At 39.2% G+C, this 18,063-nt stretch overlaps 1 protein-coding gene across 2 annotated transcripts; it reads right to left on the reverse strand.

The window, feature by feature from the left end:
• Positions 1-1,597: 1,597 nt before the first annotated feature.
• Positions 1,598-11,894, reverse strand: HRG (histidine rich glycoprotein). Of its 2 annotated transcripts, XM_053986405.1 has the most exons (7): positions 11,658-11,894; positions 8,631-8,738; positions 7,580-7,667; positions 6,904-7,070; positions 5,153-5,269; positions 3,529-3,615; positions 1,598-2,919 (listed from the first exon to the last, which is right to left on the reverse strand). In XM_053986405.1, the coding sequence occupies exons 1-7, from the start codon at positions 11,853-11,855 to the stop codon at positions 2,062-2,064; spliced, it is 1,623 nt and encodes a 540-aa protein (XP_053842380.1). In that variant the 5' UTR covers positions 11,856-11,894; the 3' UTR covers positions 1,598-2,061. The 2 variants fall into 2 exon arrangements, with proteins under 2 accessions (XP_053842380.1, XP_053842379.1); XM_053986404.1 differs by lacking the exons at positions 8,631-8,738; positions 11,658-11,894 and adding an exon at positions 7,293-7,456 and having other exon boundaries at positions 7,580-7,665.
• Between the last annotated feature and the right edge of the window lie 6,169 nt (positions 11,895-18,063).

Consider the following 18,063-nt stretch of genomic DNA (forward strand, 5'->3'; position numbering starts at 1 on the left):
GGATAACATAGTGGTGAAGGAAAAAAAAAAAAGGAACTGGGAAAGAACCAGGGAGAGAAGAGTGAGAATATGTGAGGAAAAACAGCTATGCAAATCCCACAGCCTGTGAAGAATGTGTGGGAGGAACTGCTGTGGGTGAGGAGCAGAGATTTTCTTGCAGCCTATGGAGCAGACCATGGTGAGGCAGCTGTGCCCCTACAACCCCTGGAGGTCAGTGGTGGAGCAGGGATTCACCTGCAGCTCATGGAGGACCCCACACCAGAGCAGGTGGATGCCCAGTGGGGGCTATGACCCTGTGGAAGCCTGGGCTGGAGCAGTTTGTTCCTAAAGGACTGCACATCATGGAAAGGACCTACACTGGATCAGTTCATGAAGGACTGCCTTCAATGGAAGGGATCCCAAGTTGGGGCAAGGGAAGAGTGTGAGGAATCCTTATCCTGAGGAAAAAGGAGGGGCAGAAGCAACACATGATGAGCTGACTGCAGCTCCCATTCCCATTCCCCTACACCAGCTGACAGAGAAGGTAGAGAAAATCAGGAGTAAATTTAAGCCTGGGAAGAAGGTGTTTTAAAGATATTACTTTATTTCTCATTCTCTTACTCTGGATTGATTAGTAATAAGCCAATTTTCCCGAGTCCAGTCAGTTTTGCCTGTGAGGATATTTGGTGAGTGATCTCTCTATCCTTACCTTGACCCATGAGCCTTCTGTTGCATTTTCTCTCCCCTGTCTGGCTGAGGAGGGCAGTGACAAAGCAGCTTTAGTGGGCACCTGGCACCCAGCCAGGGCAAACTCACCACACTTGTTACAAGTTTTGATTAAAGAAAATGCACTTTAGAGACTGTGGATAAAGTACACCAGAAATAAGTTTGTTCATACATGATAACAGGCATTTAAAAATTAGTCAATCTTCACTCAGTCACACTGAGTCCTCATTTTTTTTCTTTTTCTTCAATGTGGCCTTTGCACTGTGTTTCACTTTATGCCATTAAGAAGCTATTTGGATGATCAAATTACTAACTTTTTTGAGATTGAGCTTGAGAATCCCATATTCCTGCTGATGACATAGCTGTTCTGAACCAGCTTGCTGGTCCCTGGACAGACTGAATGGACTTGACCTTGATGGGGGCTGGAGTATAAAGAGGCACCACTGTTCTTTTTTCCTGCTCCTCCCGACTCAGTTTCCAGTGAGGAAGGTTCAGCAATAAAGAAAACATTTACATGAAAGAGTTATTACATGCATCTGCTTTTCTCGTCCCCTGAGAGCAATTATGAACTATTTGAGAAGGGCTGTCCTTGACTGCAATATTTCTATGTATCACCACCAGCAGCTGTAGCGATGGAAGCACCTGTGCAGGCCACCCTGCAGTGAGACAGCAAGTCATTAACTGTTCTCAGACCCCTTCTAGATAACAGTGCTAACCCAAACACCATTAGTCAATTTATGCCAGAGTTTGCTTTGTGGATGTTTAATACCTAAATAGCTTAATAGTTTAATATAATTTCTAGTTCAATATCTAATAGCTAATTATGTGTAGTAGAAAAAAAAACAAAAAAAAAAACCAAAAACAAAACAAACAAACAAAACAGGCAACTGTGTCAAGAAAAAATGGTTGAATTTTTTATTTTCTATAAATCTGTATAAAGCATGAATGTAGTGTTATGGATTACTTTTTTATGGAAAGCAGTCCAGTTTCCTCTAGGTCAGATTCCTTGGAGAAGTACATTATAGTTATGAATGATGAAAAAAGGAAAGATTTTAGATGGTAATTTGCATTATTAGAGAATTTTCCTTTTTGTTAGAACTGAAGGAGCATCATTTTCTGGGGAGATTTTTACCCATTCAAATTATCTGAGGGACTCAGAATTTTGAGCCTTTCAGTTACAGTGGAGCTTGAGATAGCCATGATGAAGAAGCAGGTTGAAATACGTAATGATTATTTTCAGTGATTCTCCTTCCTAGAAACAGAATGCTTTTCCCACTTCTCCATGTGCTGTTTTCATTGACTGTAGAAATGCAGTTGCCCATGAAATTATTGAGCCAGGAACATCTTTCTCTGAGGTCATATAGGAGAATTTTCTGTTACAAGGCTATGAGGAAATAAAGGCAAAATCTTTGGGAGGTCAAGTTTGGGTTTTCCGGGGCATGATTTTGATCGTGTAGGGTGATCCGGAAAGCCTGGATCTTCTGCCATTTCTTTTAGTTTTGAGCCAGTGCTGGAAAAGTGAAGGTTGCATTGGGATAGTTCAGGAAAGTTTGCAGTGGGAGGTGTGAGAGAATCCTGCTGATTTGGAACTGGGATGCGATAGACAGCTCCTGTTACTTGGCATGGAAAATACTTCCCTGATATGCTTGTCTTGTTGTGATGATGTCTGTGATAGTGATGACAGTGATGAGGAGGGTGTCCTGGAGGAGGGGGACAGTGCCATCCATGGTGGTGAGGAGGGTGGTGGTGATCTGGTCCATGGGGAGGGGGACAGGGTGGTCCATGGTGGTGAGGAGGGTGGTGGTGATCTGGTCCATGGGGAGGGGGACAGGGTGGTCCATGGTGGTGAGGAGGATGGTCATGATCTGGTCCATGGGGAGGAGGACAGGGTGGTCCATCGTGGTGAGGAGGGTGGTGGTGACCTGGTCCATGGGGAGGGGGACAGGGTGGTCCATGGTGGTGAGGAGGATGGTCATGATCTGGTTCATCATGGGGAGGAGGGGGAGAAGAAAGTCCTTTGTTGCTGTCTTGATCTTCCTTGCTAGATTTGGAGTTATGCTCAGGGTCTTCAGGTCTGGACTGAGAAGAGGGGGGGCATTCATGTCTGTGGTGATGCTTATGGTGATGTCTGTGACCAAAATGATGATGACAGTGGGGATGTCTGTGTGGATGTCCCAGAGCTGAATGTTTCCATCTTCGCCCACAGCCATGGTGCTGTTTATAAAAACACCAGGGAGGAAGTATTAATCAGGTGTTGATAGAGCAGAAGAAATTGATGAGAAAGAGAGAGGTGGGAGTTAGCAGGTTTGCATTCATAGCTCTGATGATCTTTAAGAGAAAAAAACTCTATTTTTTTCATGATGGAGGAGAAGGAATAGATAATAAAATGCCAAGTTACTGAAAATCTACTGGAAACACTAGACCATGTTGAAATTATATAACCAGCTGAGAAGTATTTGTGATAGATCAAAACAAAACAAATCCACACTGGAGTAGCTGTTGTGATATAAACTGGAATACCAGATATGATAAAGATCATCTCCCCTCCCCTTGCTTTCTAAAATTCCTTTGAACTTTTTTGCCAATCTCTACTCACTTAGTCAAGTGATCGAACTGAGAGAAGACACACTTGGAAGGAATAGTAGGAACAGCTCAATTCTGATTCATCCTTTGACTGACCTAGGACTTGCCATCAGTCTGTCCTGATGTGCTGCATCACACCCAGGCAACAGAAAACTTGCATAAATGTTACAATCATCTGCCAGTCTGGACTAAGCAAGGTTCCTGCAACCTGCATGAGACGTGTCCATAGAGAGTACATACCCAGGGATGGTAGATTTCACAGCTTATATCTGTTCCATCAGCTTCATCTGCATCACTGATAATTCTTGCCTTGCAGAATCCCATGTGCTAAGCAAAAGACAAGGGAAAAAACCCACAATGCACACCTGGGTTCTTGTGATGGAATTAATACAAGTTACTGAATGTTCAACGTTTTACAAGTTAGGCTATTCCTTTGACACATAAGTATATTGACACAACTTAGCCAGATCCCGAGCCTTCCAACCAATGCTTGCCAGTGATTAATAATGATTAATATATGTGCAGTTTTTGAAGGTTCTTGACTCTTCATGTGATGCACTCTACATGCACTTTGTCACGTGCACCTAGTGGCCTACTACTCTGCATCTCACTTCCCTTTTGATGTCTAAGAGATTGGCCAGCCACTAATGCCTCCAAAATGAGTACCCTTGGGTGCCTGATTTTTCTTGCTTTTTTTTTTTTTGTTCTGTCTTTGTTTGTCAAACATCTGTTCAGATTGGACTATTCTGTAATTCTGCTCAAAGCTCTCAAAACCTGGCACTGTGTAGCTATGCTGCTTCAGATAAAGCTCAAGGCAGAGCTTTCTTGCATTTATTTTTTTAAAAGCAATTTGTTGTAATTTTTTTGCATTACTTCCCTTAGCATCCTGTGTGCTGTGACTTTCTCTTGCTGTCCCAGTTGTTGTGTGTGGAATTGTTCAGGTGAAAGAGCACAGAACACAGGTGATGGGGTCTGTGTGTGCTCTCTGTACTGGGTGCTTTGTCTTGATATTTGTTTGGGTCACTAGTAGCCCATTGCGTTCAGTGACTGCAAATGGTAACGGCATTTTGCACACAAACAGCAGCATGGCAGCACTGAGAACAGAATTCAGACCCTCTATTGCCATCTGCCTTGTGCTTTGTTCTAGTGAACTTGTGGCTGCCTTACCAGTTAATTTACAACCTTTTCCAGTCTTCTGGAATATAAAAAACCAGAGAAGATGATGGATGTAAACCATCAAACCGAAACGGATGTAAACCTTATAAACCAAAAGTTTTACATTTTTTTTCCCATGTTTTATTTCATTATTTCAAGTTCATTTCTGGGAAATAATTTATTCTGAAATTATGAGATCTTGCCTAGCTGTTTCTTTGGTGTAGACTATAATAGTAATGGGAAAATGGGGTGAAGAGAATACTTTGATAGTTTTCTGCAGATGACCTTGAGTTATTCCACTCTCCATTCTTCTGCAGCAGAGAAAAAAGTGACCCTGAGCTTACTGGGATTACATAAGGCATATATTTTTTTCAGGATCTATGACTCATATTGGTGTAAAAGTTTTTATGGACATAGCATGAATGATTTGCTAGGGATTGGCCACAATTTGAATCCAAAAGCCAGATACAACCTGAAAAACTCTAGGCCTCTAACATGCCAGATTCCAGTTACATTAGGATTTGAGAGTTCAGACTGTTTCCTTACAAAAGATAATAGAGCAGCTGTAAAATTAGGATCTGGGCTTGGACATGCTGGATTTTTATTTTTGAGTTTGGCTGCATGCTTATACTAAACACTTGAAAATATATTGGTAGAACCTTCCTGGTACCACCCCTTATATCAGTTCTCGTTCTAAGACTTTACTTACAGTGTGCCAGTCATGCAGAAAATCACATTCCAATGCCTGATCTGTTTCCTGCATAGATTTTGAACAGTTGGTCTCTTTTATAGAGAATCCTAATATGTGACCTTCACGGGAGGCAGTCTGAAACCAAGAGGTCAAAGAAGAAGTGGTAACTAGGTGTCTTTAAAGTCTTGTAATTTTCAGAGCAATCATACATCATCTCATTGTCAAAATCCCATCTACCTCAAGCTTTCCTTACCTGTCCTGTTCAAATGTTCATGCACATACACATATTCAGCAAGGAAAACAGGTTAGATAATTTATATCTCACACCCTTACAGTTTCCAGGAATGCTTGCTTTAATTCTTTGTTTAGTATGTGTGTGTTATAAAATCTGTTACTTTTACAGCCTGTGTCTTTAGGAAGTAGTGTCCTTGGAGTGTTCTCCCTAAACTGAACTGCTGCTTCTGAGAAAGTAGAAAGATCTATTGGATGGCAATCACCCATTTCCAGTGATGGGAGTACATAGTATTAGAGTGCTGATGTTAATTTGAGGTGAAATTCTGCCAGTTACTGTGATAATGTTGCTTTCTCTGTTGTCAAGGGCATTAGTTATGGAGAAAGCCTTACTCCATACGAACATGGGAGAAAGCCTTTGTGATCCTATTAAAATCCATAAAGAGGTGTTTCATTTTAATTTCCAACTATAGCAGTACTTTTATTTCAAGTCTGTGTTGAAGGTGTCTTTAGCATGTGTGCATATACGAGTTTCACTAGTTTAACTAAATTGGTTTAAAATGCATGCACATACTTTATGGTATGGTTTTTTATTGAAATTCATAGTTTCTGAGTGTTAAAATCCAGTGGTACAATGTAAAGTGTTGCTGTAGCTGAAGATGGTGAAGTGTGAAAACAAAGTGTTTGGGGAGAAACAAATGAACCCAGACAATGTGAAAACAATCCCTTTCTAAAAGGCAGTAGGGATACAAGGTGCACAGGGCTCCAGTGTGGGACACTGTCAGGTTTCCGAGAGATATTAAAAGCTGCAGGGGGGTGGGTTTGGCATGCTATCATTTAGGCAGTTTCCAAGATCAACATGTATTATGGTGGGAGCCATGGGACCTCATTACAGAGGTGTCCTGAGCTGACATATGTGTTGGCAGAATGATCCTGTGCTGTTTGAGTGAAAGTCTCCAGTATCTACCAACAAGAAATTTTGTTATTAATATACTTCAAATCACACAAAGGGTAAGTCTTCATGTTGACCTCACTTAGATATGGAGATATTTACCAGACCCAGAAGTTCTTCAAGAGTTACAGTACAAATTCACCCCCCTTCCTCAGAGTGCTGCTTTGCTCTGCAGCAAGAGTCAAAATGATGCTGAGCATGTTCCCAAATGGTTGTACCCATTTGCTAAATATTCTAAGAGTAAAAAACTATCCATCTGCAACTGACAAAAGTGTGACTGCAATAATACATGACTGTCCATCTCAAAGTCTGCTCAGTAGTAAATAAACTCATGTATGTCATGTATGTCAAAATTAAAAAGAAGGCCTTGAATTCTGAATGCCATCACACTGCCATAGTTCTTTAGCAAATGAGAAGTCCTTTTGCTTTCACACACCTAAATTGAAGTTGATAACAAGTCTTTGCTAAAGTAGGACCTTCAACTTAGATCTGATGCTAGAAGGTTTTGAGTTCTGGTCCCATGGTCTTGGAGTTGCTCACAAAATTGTGTCATTTCTAAGGAATTCTAGGAGAAAATGCCACTTACCATCTTTAAAATTCTTTCAACCTTATCCACAGCAAAGTTGTTTGTGTGGTTACCTTCACTGTTGAATTTCTTCAGGGCCTTTGCAGCAATATCTTTATGTTGCTCAGTGACTTCTAAGGCTTCAAGTTTCACAGGACAATCTTTGCACTCTACTAAGTCAGGTGGAACTGTGAAAACAAATAATTGACTAATATTACAGTGGATATTAATACTCTTGGGAGTGTGCCCATGCCTTTAATGTGAACTCATAATGAGAAACTTAAATGCAGTATTTCCTTGGAAGTGAAATACCTGTCCCTCACTCCACAAATAAGAGTTTGTTCTGTAATGTGAAACAAAACCCAAACCCATGAAAATGAGTATTCTTATAAATCACTTTAGAATCTTACCACCCCAAATGTGCAGTCTTCCCGAGTTTACGTTTGTTCCAATATTCATTATCATATTTTGGTAGACTGGAATGGTGATATCAGCTGACATCAATAAAGTCTGGTTTAGAGGAGTAGGGTAACCTTAATTCTATTACTCATTCTTAACATTCCATTTGAATTATCTAAAATATGAATTACAAGCAGATGAAAGGATCTGTTACGGTTTCCATACACTGGTAGTGTACAGACTTTGGTTCAAGGGCTGGTTTAAGGTATGCATTGGCTTACAGCAGTGGTTATTTTACCTGGACTTAATGTACAATTAAATCCATATAGTTGAGGTTTCTTCAGCAGATGGTTTGTATATGTGATAATCTTACATTGCCCAAAGTCCTGAGAGGAAAAAAGAATACATGATTATGATGTTATTTTCCCTGGATTTAATTGGATGTAGGCGATCATAGAAATTATACCTCCTTTTAATATGCAGTACCTCTAAGAATAACAGATGTGGTCATTAATGGAATGTTTGATCAGGTACCACTCAAAATTTGTCTTCAGATAAAATGGGATCTCTCTCTACAAGAGCTTTTATTTTAATTCTCAGTTCACATGGTTGAGTAGACAATGGAAAACTGAAACAGCTTTCTTAGTCATCCTGATACTTATTTAGAGTGGATAAGACAAGAAGGGAAGGTTAAAATACCAGGTTACGCAAATCTTTGTCAAAAGTGGGTGGACCTTTTCATTCATTCCTTTTCTCCATTAAAAAAAAAAAAAAGAATAAATGCTTTCTCTTCTCTGCTCCTGGCCTTTCTGCTTTGTCCTTTGTCATAGTATCACAACTCCTATGTAAATAAAGTTTTGGACTGGGAGTTGTCATCACTGGAGTGCAAAAGAAAGGACAAGTATTGCTGTATATCATTCATGTAATGACACTACCAATATTTCACCTTGTCATGCCACAAATGTTATGACAGAAAACTGACAAAATATACCACTGGTATTTCTGCCTCATATACCAGGAACATGCTTAAAAAATAATTTCTAGTGCCCTTTAGTTGTCAGCAAATTACCCCTAAAACGTAAGATCTGCTACAAGCAATGAAATGTGGAGTATAGTTTCTTTGAGACAGCAAGTTAAATAAAGTTATACTTAATTGAAGAGCCAATCCTTTCCCAAGCCTTTAGCATATGTTTAACATTCTAGAATTGGATAGATTTTGGTTTAGAATGAACCATATTAAAGCCCAGTCTTCACTGAGCGATTTTGTGACACAAATTTCTGGGCAGTTCAGATGAAGATCAAGTTAGTGCATTATTGGTGTATGAGTTAGTGCAGATGCCATTGCTTGCCATTGGATAGACGTCACTGTATTCACAGGACTCCCAGTGTCTTCTGGATAAGACAGAGCATTCTGTTTCCAGCACATCCAAAGTTAAGTATAGTACCGTTGAATTTCCCTGGAAGAGAAGTGCAAGTAAAAAAAAGTTTGTAGACAAGAAGTTGGATCTGAAAGAAACTTTTTTTGAGGTCGCAATGTTTAATCTTTAATGAAGCTTCTTCAGTTCTCTATTAAGGTTTTTCAAAGCTGACAGCATAGAAAGTGTTCAGGCTGGAAGGGACCTTTGGAGGTCATCTTGCCCAGCCACTTGCTCAAGGCAAAACTGAAACTTCAAAGTTTCAACTGCATTCTGTGTATCACCAAGACAGACATCCCACAACATCTCTGGGCCATTCTAGTACTTAACAACTTTCTCCACGATTATTTTTAGTCTTATGTGTAGTCAGAATTTCCCTTGCTGCAACTTACACCTGTTGCCTCTTATCCTTCTGTTGATAACCTGTGAAAAATGTCTGTTGTTAATCTGACATTCATCAAGTAGGAAAATGCCAATGTTAAAAGGTCGCCATTCCCATTTCTGATTTTCCCGTGGAACATACTGTTCTATTAGGACATCAGTTGTCTAGGGAGCCAATTATGTATCTACATCCATTTCAAATTACTTTAGTGACCAGATACTCTTTCAGAACTTTGCTTCCTGCTCAGTTTATTCAGGGAGTGATGCAACAAAACTCTAATAATCCCAATCAGAATCCTTAACTCTGAAACTCTTCTAGTATGTTCTGTCTCCTGAGCAAATACTGTTAGGAGAATTAAAATTTGAATTTGGATGGCAGTGTAATAGCATGTGGTGCTAAGAATTTTTCTGTGGCCCACAGAAACAGTTTTGGAATGGATTATTTAAACTTTATTCAGCCCTTGTATGCACATTCAGAATAAACACATATGTATTTTATTTTGTCATTTAGATAAAAACATGCCCTGCACTGTGAATAAGTGTCCTTGGGCTTTATGAAGTTCCATCCATTCAGGTTCCTCTTTCAGTGTTTCTTTATAGATAAGACCTTGTTGAAGAATTGCTGCAGTCTAGTGCAATATTTTCACTAGTGAGAGTCCACCAATGTCATGTTAAACACTAGTTTTGCAATATTTGTATATCTTACCATTGTCTCTAATTTTAAAATAGGGGTTAAGTGCCTACATTCAAATATGGAGTAGAAAATTCCTCTGTTCACCTGCTCAATAGCTCTTGGGGAAAAAAATGTATCTTCTTGGTTGTTTTAAAAGCATTTTGCTCACTACAATTCTGCACATGTCCAGAACTGTTTTGTTTGGGATACCTGAGTATCTTATGCTTCTAGAACTCCTGTGTAAACCCAGCAGAGATTTGGCTGGAATTGCTCTGCTTAGGTTTCTGAGGGGGCTGGTATGATAAACCTGTTGCACACTATTGCATGGAGGAATAAAAATAGTATTTTGGTGTTTTTTTTTTTTTTAAATATATACATATTCTTAATGTTATCTTGGCAGTGGAACCAAAAAAAATTCTTGCACGATAACGTGCATTATTAGTGTGCAGGAGATCACATCTGGTGGCTTTGGGTCTGAGAACGTACAGAGACCTTACAGGGAGCATTCTTTAGCAGTCAGATAGAAGTATCTTTTCTGTTCTTGTAGACACTGTGTGACAAATGAAGCTGTGGCCCTGGACTGCAAAGATGGCAAAATTCATTAAGGGTACAAAGCAAAACAAATGTGGTCATCTAGTGCTTCTGGCATTCATCTGGAAGTCTGAATCCTCAGCACTAGTCCATATTCCAAGTTACGGTTTATACTTTATATAGTCAATAGTTGCTTAAAATGTAGAAACAGTGAGATTTTTCTTTTTAGACACAACTTTGCTTTTTATCATTCATTCATTCAATGCATTTTGCATGTCTTACTTCCTGGTGGTACCACTTCAGAGGGGTGGCATACACATAGCTACATGGCAGCAGAATTCTTCAAGGACAGGAGACTTCAGGGTTTAAATCTCTTAATGTAGAAGAGATCCTTCCTAGATGAAGCTCTTTAACTGCCTGGCTGCTGTGTACAACCCAATGGTATAACTTGCTGCATTCTTGTCTTTGAAAAGCCAAAAAATCCATCAGGTTTTTTTGCAGGTGTACCTGAAAACCTGTGACAACCTGGGCTTTGGGTCATTTTCTGAACCTGTACTTGTCTGTACAGGCAGTACTGAGCAGCTCCATCAAAAACTAGCCTGTTTTTTCTGTTGCCATACTGAGACTTCTGGGATGGTGCATGTGTGCCTGGATACCAGTTTCATAGTCAAGCAGCTAAAAGCTACCAGGTGGATTAGTAAATCTGCCTGTCCTTGGTCTCTTTTATGTACTAGTTAAAGACATTTTTATTCTATTGCTTTTTCTGCTATTGATTTGTTTTGGCATTTCAGCAGTCATTGAGAAAGGCTTATGTATCTTCTCTAGGAAAAAAAAATAGTAATAGGAAGGACATAGAAAATGACCGATAGGGATTCTCTATCCAGTCCCTCCCCTGTTTTGCAGAGTAGCATCTCCTTTGACTTCCTCTGCCTTTTTCCCTTTCCACCAGTTTCTTCAGCTATCTCTGAAATTAAGATAATAACAAAAAAACAATCTTGCAGGATACATTGGTCTAATTAATGTTAGACATTCATGGAATAAAGAAACCTTCTGAATATAAATTTTGAATATAATATCTGAAACCAGACAGCAGACAGAACAGATTAATTTCCAGAGCTGTATAAAGCTGTTCAGAGCATCTTGTATGCAAACATCCTGCTGGGCAAGAGAAGAGAGGCCATTCAGCATTGTTTGAAATCAAGTTTACGTGCAATAAATCATACACAAATGAATACAGAGGTGGTGTAAATCACAGCTGATTCACTGGAATACATCAACATTGTTCTAGTAAAGCAATAAACATAAGCTCTTAATGACCTGGCTCATTATTTAAAAATCACAGTCTTGTGTAAATCAGCCTTTAAGTTCATACTTACTAAATGTAGTTCATGTGCATCAGCAACACGGAATAAACCAAAAACATAACCATCTCTGCGATGCCTGTTGACCAAATCCAGGGCCACTCCTGCATCTGTTTCAATGGTGTTACAGTCTGCAGGTTCAATGCTTATTTCGTTTTGGGCTTTAGAGCACTGCAGTAGTGTTAGAAAAAAAGCTGAAGCTAGAAGCAGCATTTTGTTTGCAGTGTTTGGTCACTTGTGCCCATGCCCTGATAAAGCCAGCCTGCTTTTAAATCAGGGCAGCACACCAAAGTTATAAATGAATGCTAAAAGGGCATGGTTTTACATAAATTTAAGTGTCGTGTCAGACAGCCATTACCTTGACCCTGGATTAACATTTGCAAACAGCGAGTAAATGATTATATAGTGATTGAGCAGATTTTGAGGAAAGTGGGCTTTATAACACTCTCTGAACTACCCATCAAAGGGCCCCTTTATGATTCTTTAGGCAGACATTGTGCAATGGTGCTTTATCGTGGAAAGTACTTCTAACTGTGTAAGGCTGAGCCTGGCAGTAAGAAGGTCCAGTTTATGTTTGCAGATATGACACAATCTTGGTCTTCTGTTTACTATTAAAACAGTTGAACTGAAAATATACTGAAATATTTGTGGTCAAATTATAGTTATATCCATATCCCTGTTTTTACAGATCCTTAGCCACCAGGCAACTAGTGAAAGGGAAATAAGGAATTCACTCAGATGTGGAAAAGGGATATAGCTCATGGTGCACTGCAGGTTGGTGCTCTGTAGCTGCTATGTGAGTACCTGCTACTCCTCCAGCTCAAGAAAATTTAGAGCAGATTTCTATGAGCTTTACATCATTTCAGACTGGTACTCAGAAAGGGACTGACTGGCCTAATAGCTGTGTAATCTAGGTATGGCAAGAAGTTACATAAAGCTGCCTTCACATTCTCAGCCTGAGCAGTTTTGTGTGCTTTTTTGTCTGTGGTAACCTTCTTAGACTTGTTTAGAGAATTGCTAGTAGTTTTTCTTTTTGTATTTAATAAAATAATGCAGTACTTAGTAAGATTTATACCTTTCAAGGATATGCCAATATCCTCTCCTAAGCAGAAAGGATGAGATGTTGTCTCACTGTATTAAAAATCTTTTATTCAGGATAGTTTAAGATATTCTTAAAAGGCAGTAATTGCTTGTCAGGGAGTGACTGAAGATGGAATACAAAATTCAAACACTGAATAAGAAAATACGAAAATGCAAAGTGAATCCAAAATGACAAGGTCAGACTCAGATGAGGAATTTTCCATCTCTAGGTTGATGTGAAGACTGGATTAGCTTCTCACAGAAAAGGTGCTGGCTGTATAATTGACTTGGGGCTGGAAGATAGATGATCTGTAAGGTCCCTTCCAACTCAAAGCATTCTATGATTCTATGACTTGGATTTACATGCTTGACCATGAAGGGTTTTTTTACTTCTTTTTTTTTTTTTTTTTTTTTTTTTGAGAAACTTTCAGAAATACAGTGAATAATCATCTTTAACAATTACCTCATTTAATTAATCTTTATTTTTAAAAATTCCATCTCTTAGCATGTCTGTTGTCTAAGAAATCATGTTTAAAAATGAACTGAGCTGAAGCAGTATATTTCATTCATAGTTAGTTCAGGACACACTTAACAGTTCTCTAGTAACAGATAAGCTAAATGGAACATCTTATAATATTAGAGCCAGGGGCACCCAAAACCATAATGAGTAAGTTTAAAATGGTTAAAAATAGTCCCCTCACTTGTGGAATTTGTTGCCACAGAAAGATCTGGATGCAGATACTGTCATGGGGGGCAGAAATTGCTTAGAAAACTTTATGGGCAGCAGGTCCTGACCTGGATACCAGAAGGACTCAGCAGAAGAATGCTCTTTAATGTCCCTGGTGCAATGATTCTGGGTGCTGGAAAAGTACACGGGGAATGCTTTGCAGAGAGGGTGAGGTCATAAGCTTCTTCTAACCACAACTGCCTTTTGCCACTGGGAGATGGATACTGGGCTGGATGTGCAACTGTTCTGATGAAATAGGGCATTTCCTTTGGCTTGGTTTTATAATATTTTTCATTATAATTACTCAGAATCTCTTCCAGAAGATGGAAAAAAAAGCAGTGAAATAAATGTTGTGTAAATAATCAAAGACATTTGAAATATATCCCATCAGTTAAAAATAAAGTTCCTGTCATTACTGTGTTCCAAATTGCACCCCAATTCATTTGTTACAATGAATTACTTGTTAATTTTTTCAAATGGGCAGTGATACTGAAGAAAAGCATTGGATTAGGTGATTTATAACATAATCCCTTCAGCCGTCTGTTGTTTGCAGATTGTTCTTTTTTTCCTCTTCTGTTCTGGGTTGTTCATTGTGACACTTATAATTTTTTTTACCATAGCTTATGTATATTTTATGTGTGAAATTGAAACAGTATGAATAAACAGTGGAAAATGTGCAATTCCTGCAAAATTGACTGCAGAAATAAAGTAAGATTCTGTTCCAACTCTAGAGAGTTTTGTCCTTGATTTCTTCAGAGAGGAAAGATTGGACCCTTTTATTAAAGTACAGCATTGACAAGAACTCCAGGCACAGTAAGAGCAGTTAATTAAATATTGGTTATATTTAAGTCAGAATAATGTATTTTTATCACTTCTTCTTCAGTTTGATATCTTCTAAAAAACTTATTTTGTTTTTATAGTTATTACTTTTAAGTTTTGTGTGTTGCTTTAATGAAGGCATCTCTGTACATAGTTTGCTGGAAGGAATAGAAATATTTATCCAAACATGGAATTTCTCTTGTGTAGTGTATCAAAACCTCATTTATGACTTTTACCAAGGCTTGACTTGCAACAGTAAGAGGTGATCCACATTCGAAGTTTAAGGATATGGTAATAAACATCCATCCTAAACCTCTCCAGAGCACTGGGAGAGCACATCAAAGAGGCTTATCTTCCCCACTTGAAAAACAGTGTATGAAATGCATAATAAATCTAGAGGGATAGGAGAAGGAGAGCTGACACATAAAGGAGATGATATGCAATAACCAAATCCTCCTTTCCTAAAGTACAGCTGTAATTATTTACAGACATCCCTGGTTTCTTGGGAGCACAGCTGTTATGAGCAGATTGTTCTCTGCCTTCTGCAGGAGTGCTTCACACCCAGGCTGGTGTCACCACATGGCACAGCTCGGTCACCTGTGCAGGCAGCAAAGCCTTTCCCATCTCATACTGTGCTGCTCTGCAGCCACTCCTGTTCCTGCTCCCAAGCCAGAGCCCGGCTAACACAGACACATGTGGCTTTAGCTGCTTAGAGGTGAATTCTGGGCTGGCTTCTCTTTTTTTTTTTTTTCAGTTTAAAATTCCTCAGAGCTTCAGGCCTTATTGGTCTTGATGCAAAAACCAAAAAAGATTTGCAGTTCTTAGGGTGGCTCTGCACTTAACAGGAATGCCCCCAAGTAGGACAGAAAAAATATGTAAATGTGACATGTCTTATTTTTATCTGCTGGGTGTAAACAGGATGCTTCCAATGCAAATGCAAATTTAGACAAATTTGCTTTGGTTATGGTTTTCAGAGCAGCAGCTCCAGCTTCCTCTCTCTGCCTGCAGCTTATTTTTCTTTACCAGTCACCAGTTTTTTTATCAAACTTGTAGAAGTTTCATCACCTTGTCTATCAAATTTCATTCAAAGAGACCTTAAGTTCAAAAGCTATTTGGAGGAGACAAACTGTCAAGTGAGGAGGTTGACAACATAGTTACAGAAGTCTTGTTGCTCAGGAGGCCTCAAGGACTAATACAGGGAATAAAAAGGGTGTCAGTATTGCTTGTCTTGTCCTCAGTGTCTTTGGCTGCAAATTGCTTTTCAGAAAAAAAGCAGTCTAATTGTAAATTGATGACTGTAAGGATATGTTGAAAGACTGAACTTTTTGTAGAGGGGCTTGAGAGGCTGGGGGAAAAAGTGAGGTTGAGAATTTGATGTTAAGAATGGAGTCAGAAGGAATTCTACCTCTCAGATGCAGAAGAAAATGCTTAACTATGAAGTGTGTGCAATAGATAGGTTCTGAAGTCACACAAATAGAATTTATACTTAGTTTTTATTATAAAAACCTTGTTTTTAAAACCCATTTAAGAACTTTGATGTCTGGGTCTTGCTTTTAAAAATCTTCTGTTTCCTTTGAATATTACTGTTCCTATTTTTGCATTCATGGTGCCTCACCTATCTTCTGAGGTAAAGGCTTGAAAATAACAGATAAAAATGTCAACAGTCCTGGAGGTCATTGACCATCATTTATCTATGCCTGAATTAAAAATGTTGTCATGTGAAATTGGAATGTTTGCTCAAACATCAGACCACATTTTAGACCACATATTGCCCAGATAAGTTATTAATGAATGATATTACATCATAAGATCAATAAGTGTTGAAAAACAGTAAAACAAAACTGAAAAGTGAATTGGGAATTGTCTGCCCAAATCCATCTGCTTCTCATCTCCAGTACTGGATGAAGGGCTTCTTTGTGTCATTGGCCTGTTTTCTGCAGGACAAGGACAAGCAGCACGTAACAGTTCAGAGTCCCGGGAGGAGGTGAGGAGCACTTGGGGTGTGGCTGGAGGGATGCAGGGTGTGGTACTGCCCAGCTGCTTTGCTCACATTGCCTGGGAGCTGAGGCCAGGCCAGAAGATGGAGAGGTTCAGCAAAACCTGGGTGTGTTTTTAGGATAATTTCCTGTCTCAGAGAGTCACTGTGTGGGGGCAAGCTGCCCATGTGGGTGTGCTGGAGGGAGAATGCTGCAGTGCTGGCCCACTCAAAGATTGGCATAAAGGTGCTGAATCAGCAGCAGGATTTGAAGTCCTGATGACTAAATGCTAGCAGCTGTTAATAATAACAATGCCATATGGAGTGCTGCAGTATCCAGGTGTGTCCTGAGGACAAAGGAAACACAGAAACTATACTTCAGACTCCTTCTTGTAATTCAAGAATTTAATCTCGGACATCAGTACTGGGACTCTATTATGGCAAACACTGGTGGTGGCCCAGGTGACACTGAAACTGTGTATGGACTCTGTGCTGGAGTGGCCACAGCAAATAAAGGAAATGCTCATGACTCTGCACTGACCACAGGTGCTTTGCTGATCTGTGCTGGAGGTACAGTTACTGCTCAAATAAACACCCCTCCTTCTTCTGTTTATTTTTAAATGAGAGAAGTCTTTGAACCCAAATCCCAAATCCAGGTTAGGGAAATTATTGATTCAAATGTAATTTCTGAGCCTCATCTGCATAACAGGCTACACAGTATGCAAATGGAATGCTCAAAACTGGGCATCCAGACTTTCCAGTTTCCCCTGCTTATGTTCACACCAACTCCACTCCATTTATCTTCACTCACTGTGGCTGTGCAATTTACTGTTGTAAGGAGCCATCGTCAAGAAAAAGAACTGAGTGAAATGGGGTATTCGTGGCTGTGACTAGCAGTTAATGAAGCTGATTTCTTCCCCAGTGCTCCTTTAGGGGAAGAATGTGGTTGTGTATGTTGATAAAATCTCAGTAGTGTCATTAAACTGATGGAGCCACAGTGAGAATAGAATCGACGTGTAAACAGTTAATAAAAAGGACTCTGCAGCAGAAGTGAGAAGTGTGGTGATTAACTGAAAAGAGGAGCAAACCCAGTGTTTTGAAAATCCCTGAAGTGTGACTGGCTGTTGCCCCAGTGCTCTGTTCCCTGACTCACTGAAGGCAGCCGTGGGTGCTCGGTGTGAGGCCATGGAGCAGGGCCTGGGATCCCAGATTTTGGCATATGGCAGATCAGCAGCTCCTGTCCAGGGAAGGAGAACACACAGGTTGTGTTAGAGAAACCTGAGCTGGCAAAGGTGAAACTTCCCGAGGGAAAAACAAGATGCTGTCATTCGATGACTTGATAAAAAAGAGAATGCTGACACAGCCTGGAGCTCCTACTGCAATAAGAATTAGTTAGAATTTGAATTTTAGGATTTTTCAAGAACTATCTGATTTTGAAAGTTTTTCTACTCTGAAATGAATTAAACCAAAATATATTGAAGTTTCTCATAATGTAGGATTGAAATGGAATTATTTTTGGCTCAGCTGATATGTTTCACACATCAGTTTTTAGCTAATTTTAATCCTTGAAGCAATTAAATTACTTCTTTATATAAAATTTATGTTTGTAAGATTTTTTCAGACTGAAAATGCAAATATAGTTTCTGTGAATATAATTCCACACATTTCAATATTATTTTGGCCCCACTCAAAATAAAATAATACTTTATATTTTATTTATAATAATAAAATAATATATTTTAATAAACTTGCGTAATGCCAGGATACTTTGACAAAACCATAGTTTTTTGTTGGAAGGCTCTTTAAATGTAGAAATTTTC

The sequence above is a fragment of the Vidua macroura genome, chromosome 10 (genome assembly GCF_024509145.1).
Source record: "Vidua macroura isolate BioBank_ID:100142 chromosome 10, ASM2450914v1, whole genome shotgun sequence".
In the NCBI taxonomy this organism is placed as follows: domain Eukaryota; kingdom Metazoa; phylum Chordata; class Aves; order Passeriformes; family Viduidae; genus Vidua; species Vidua macroura.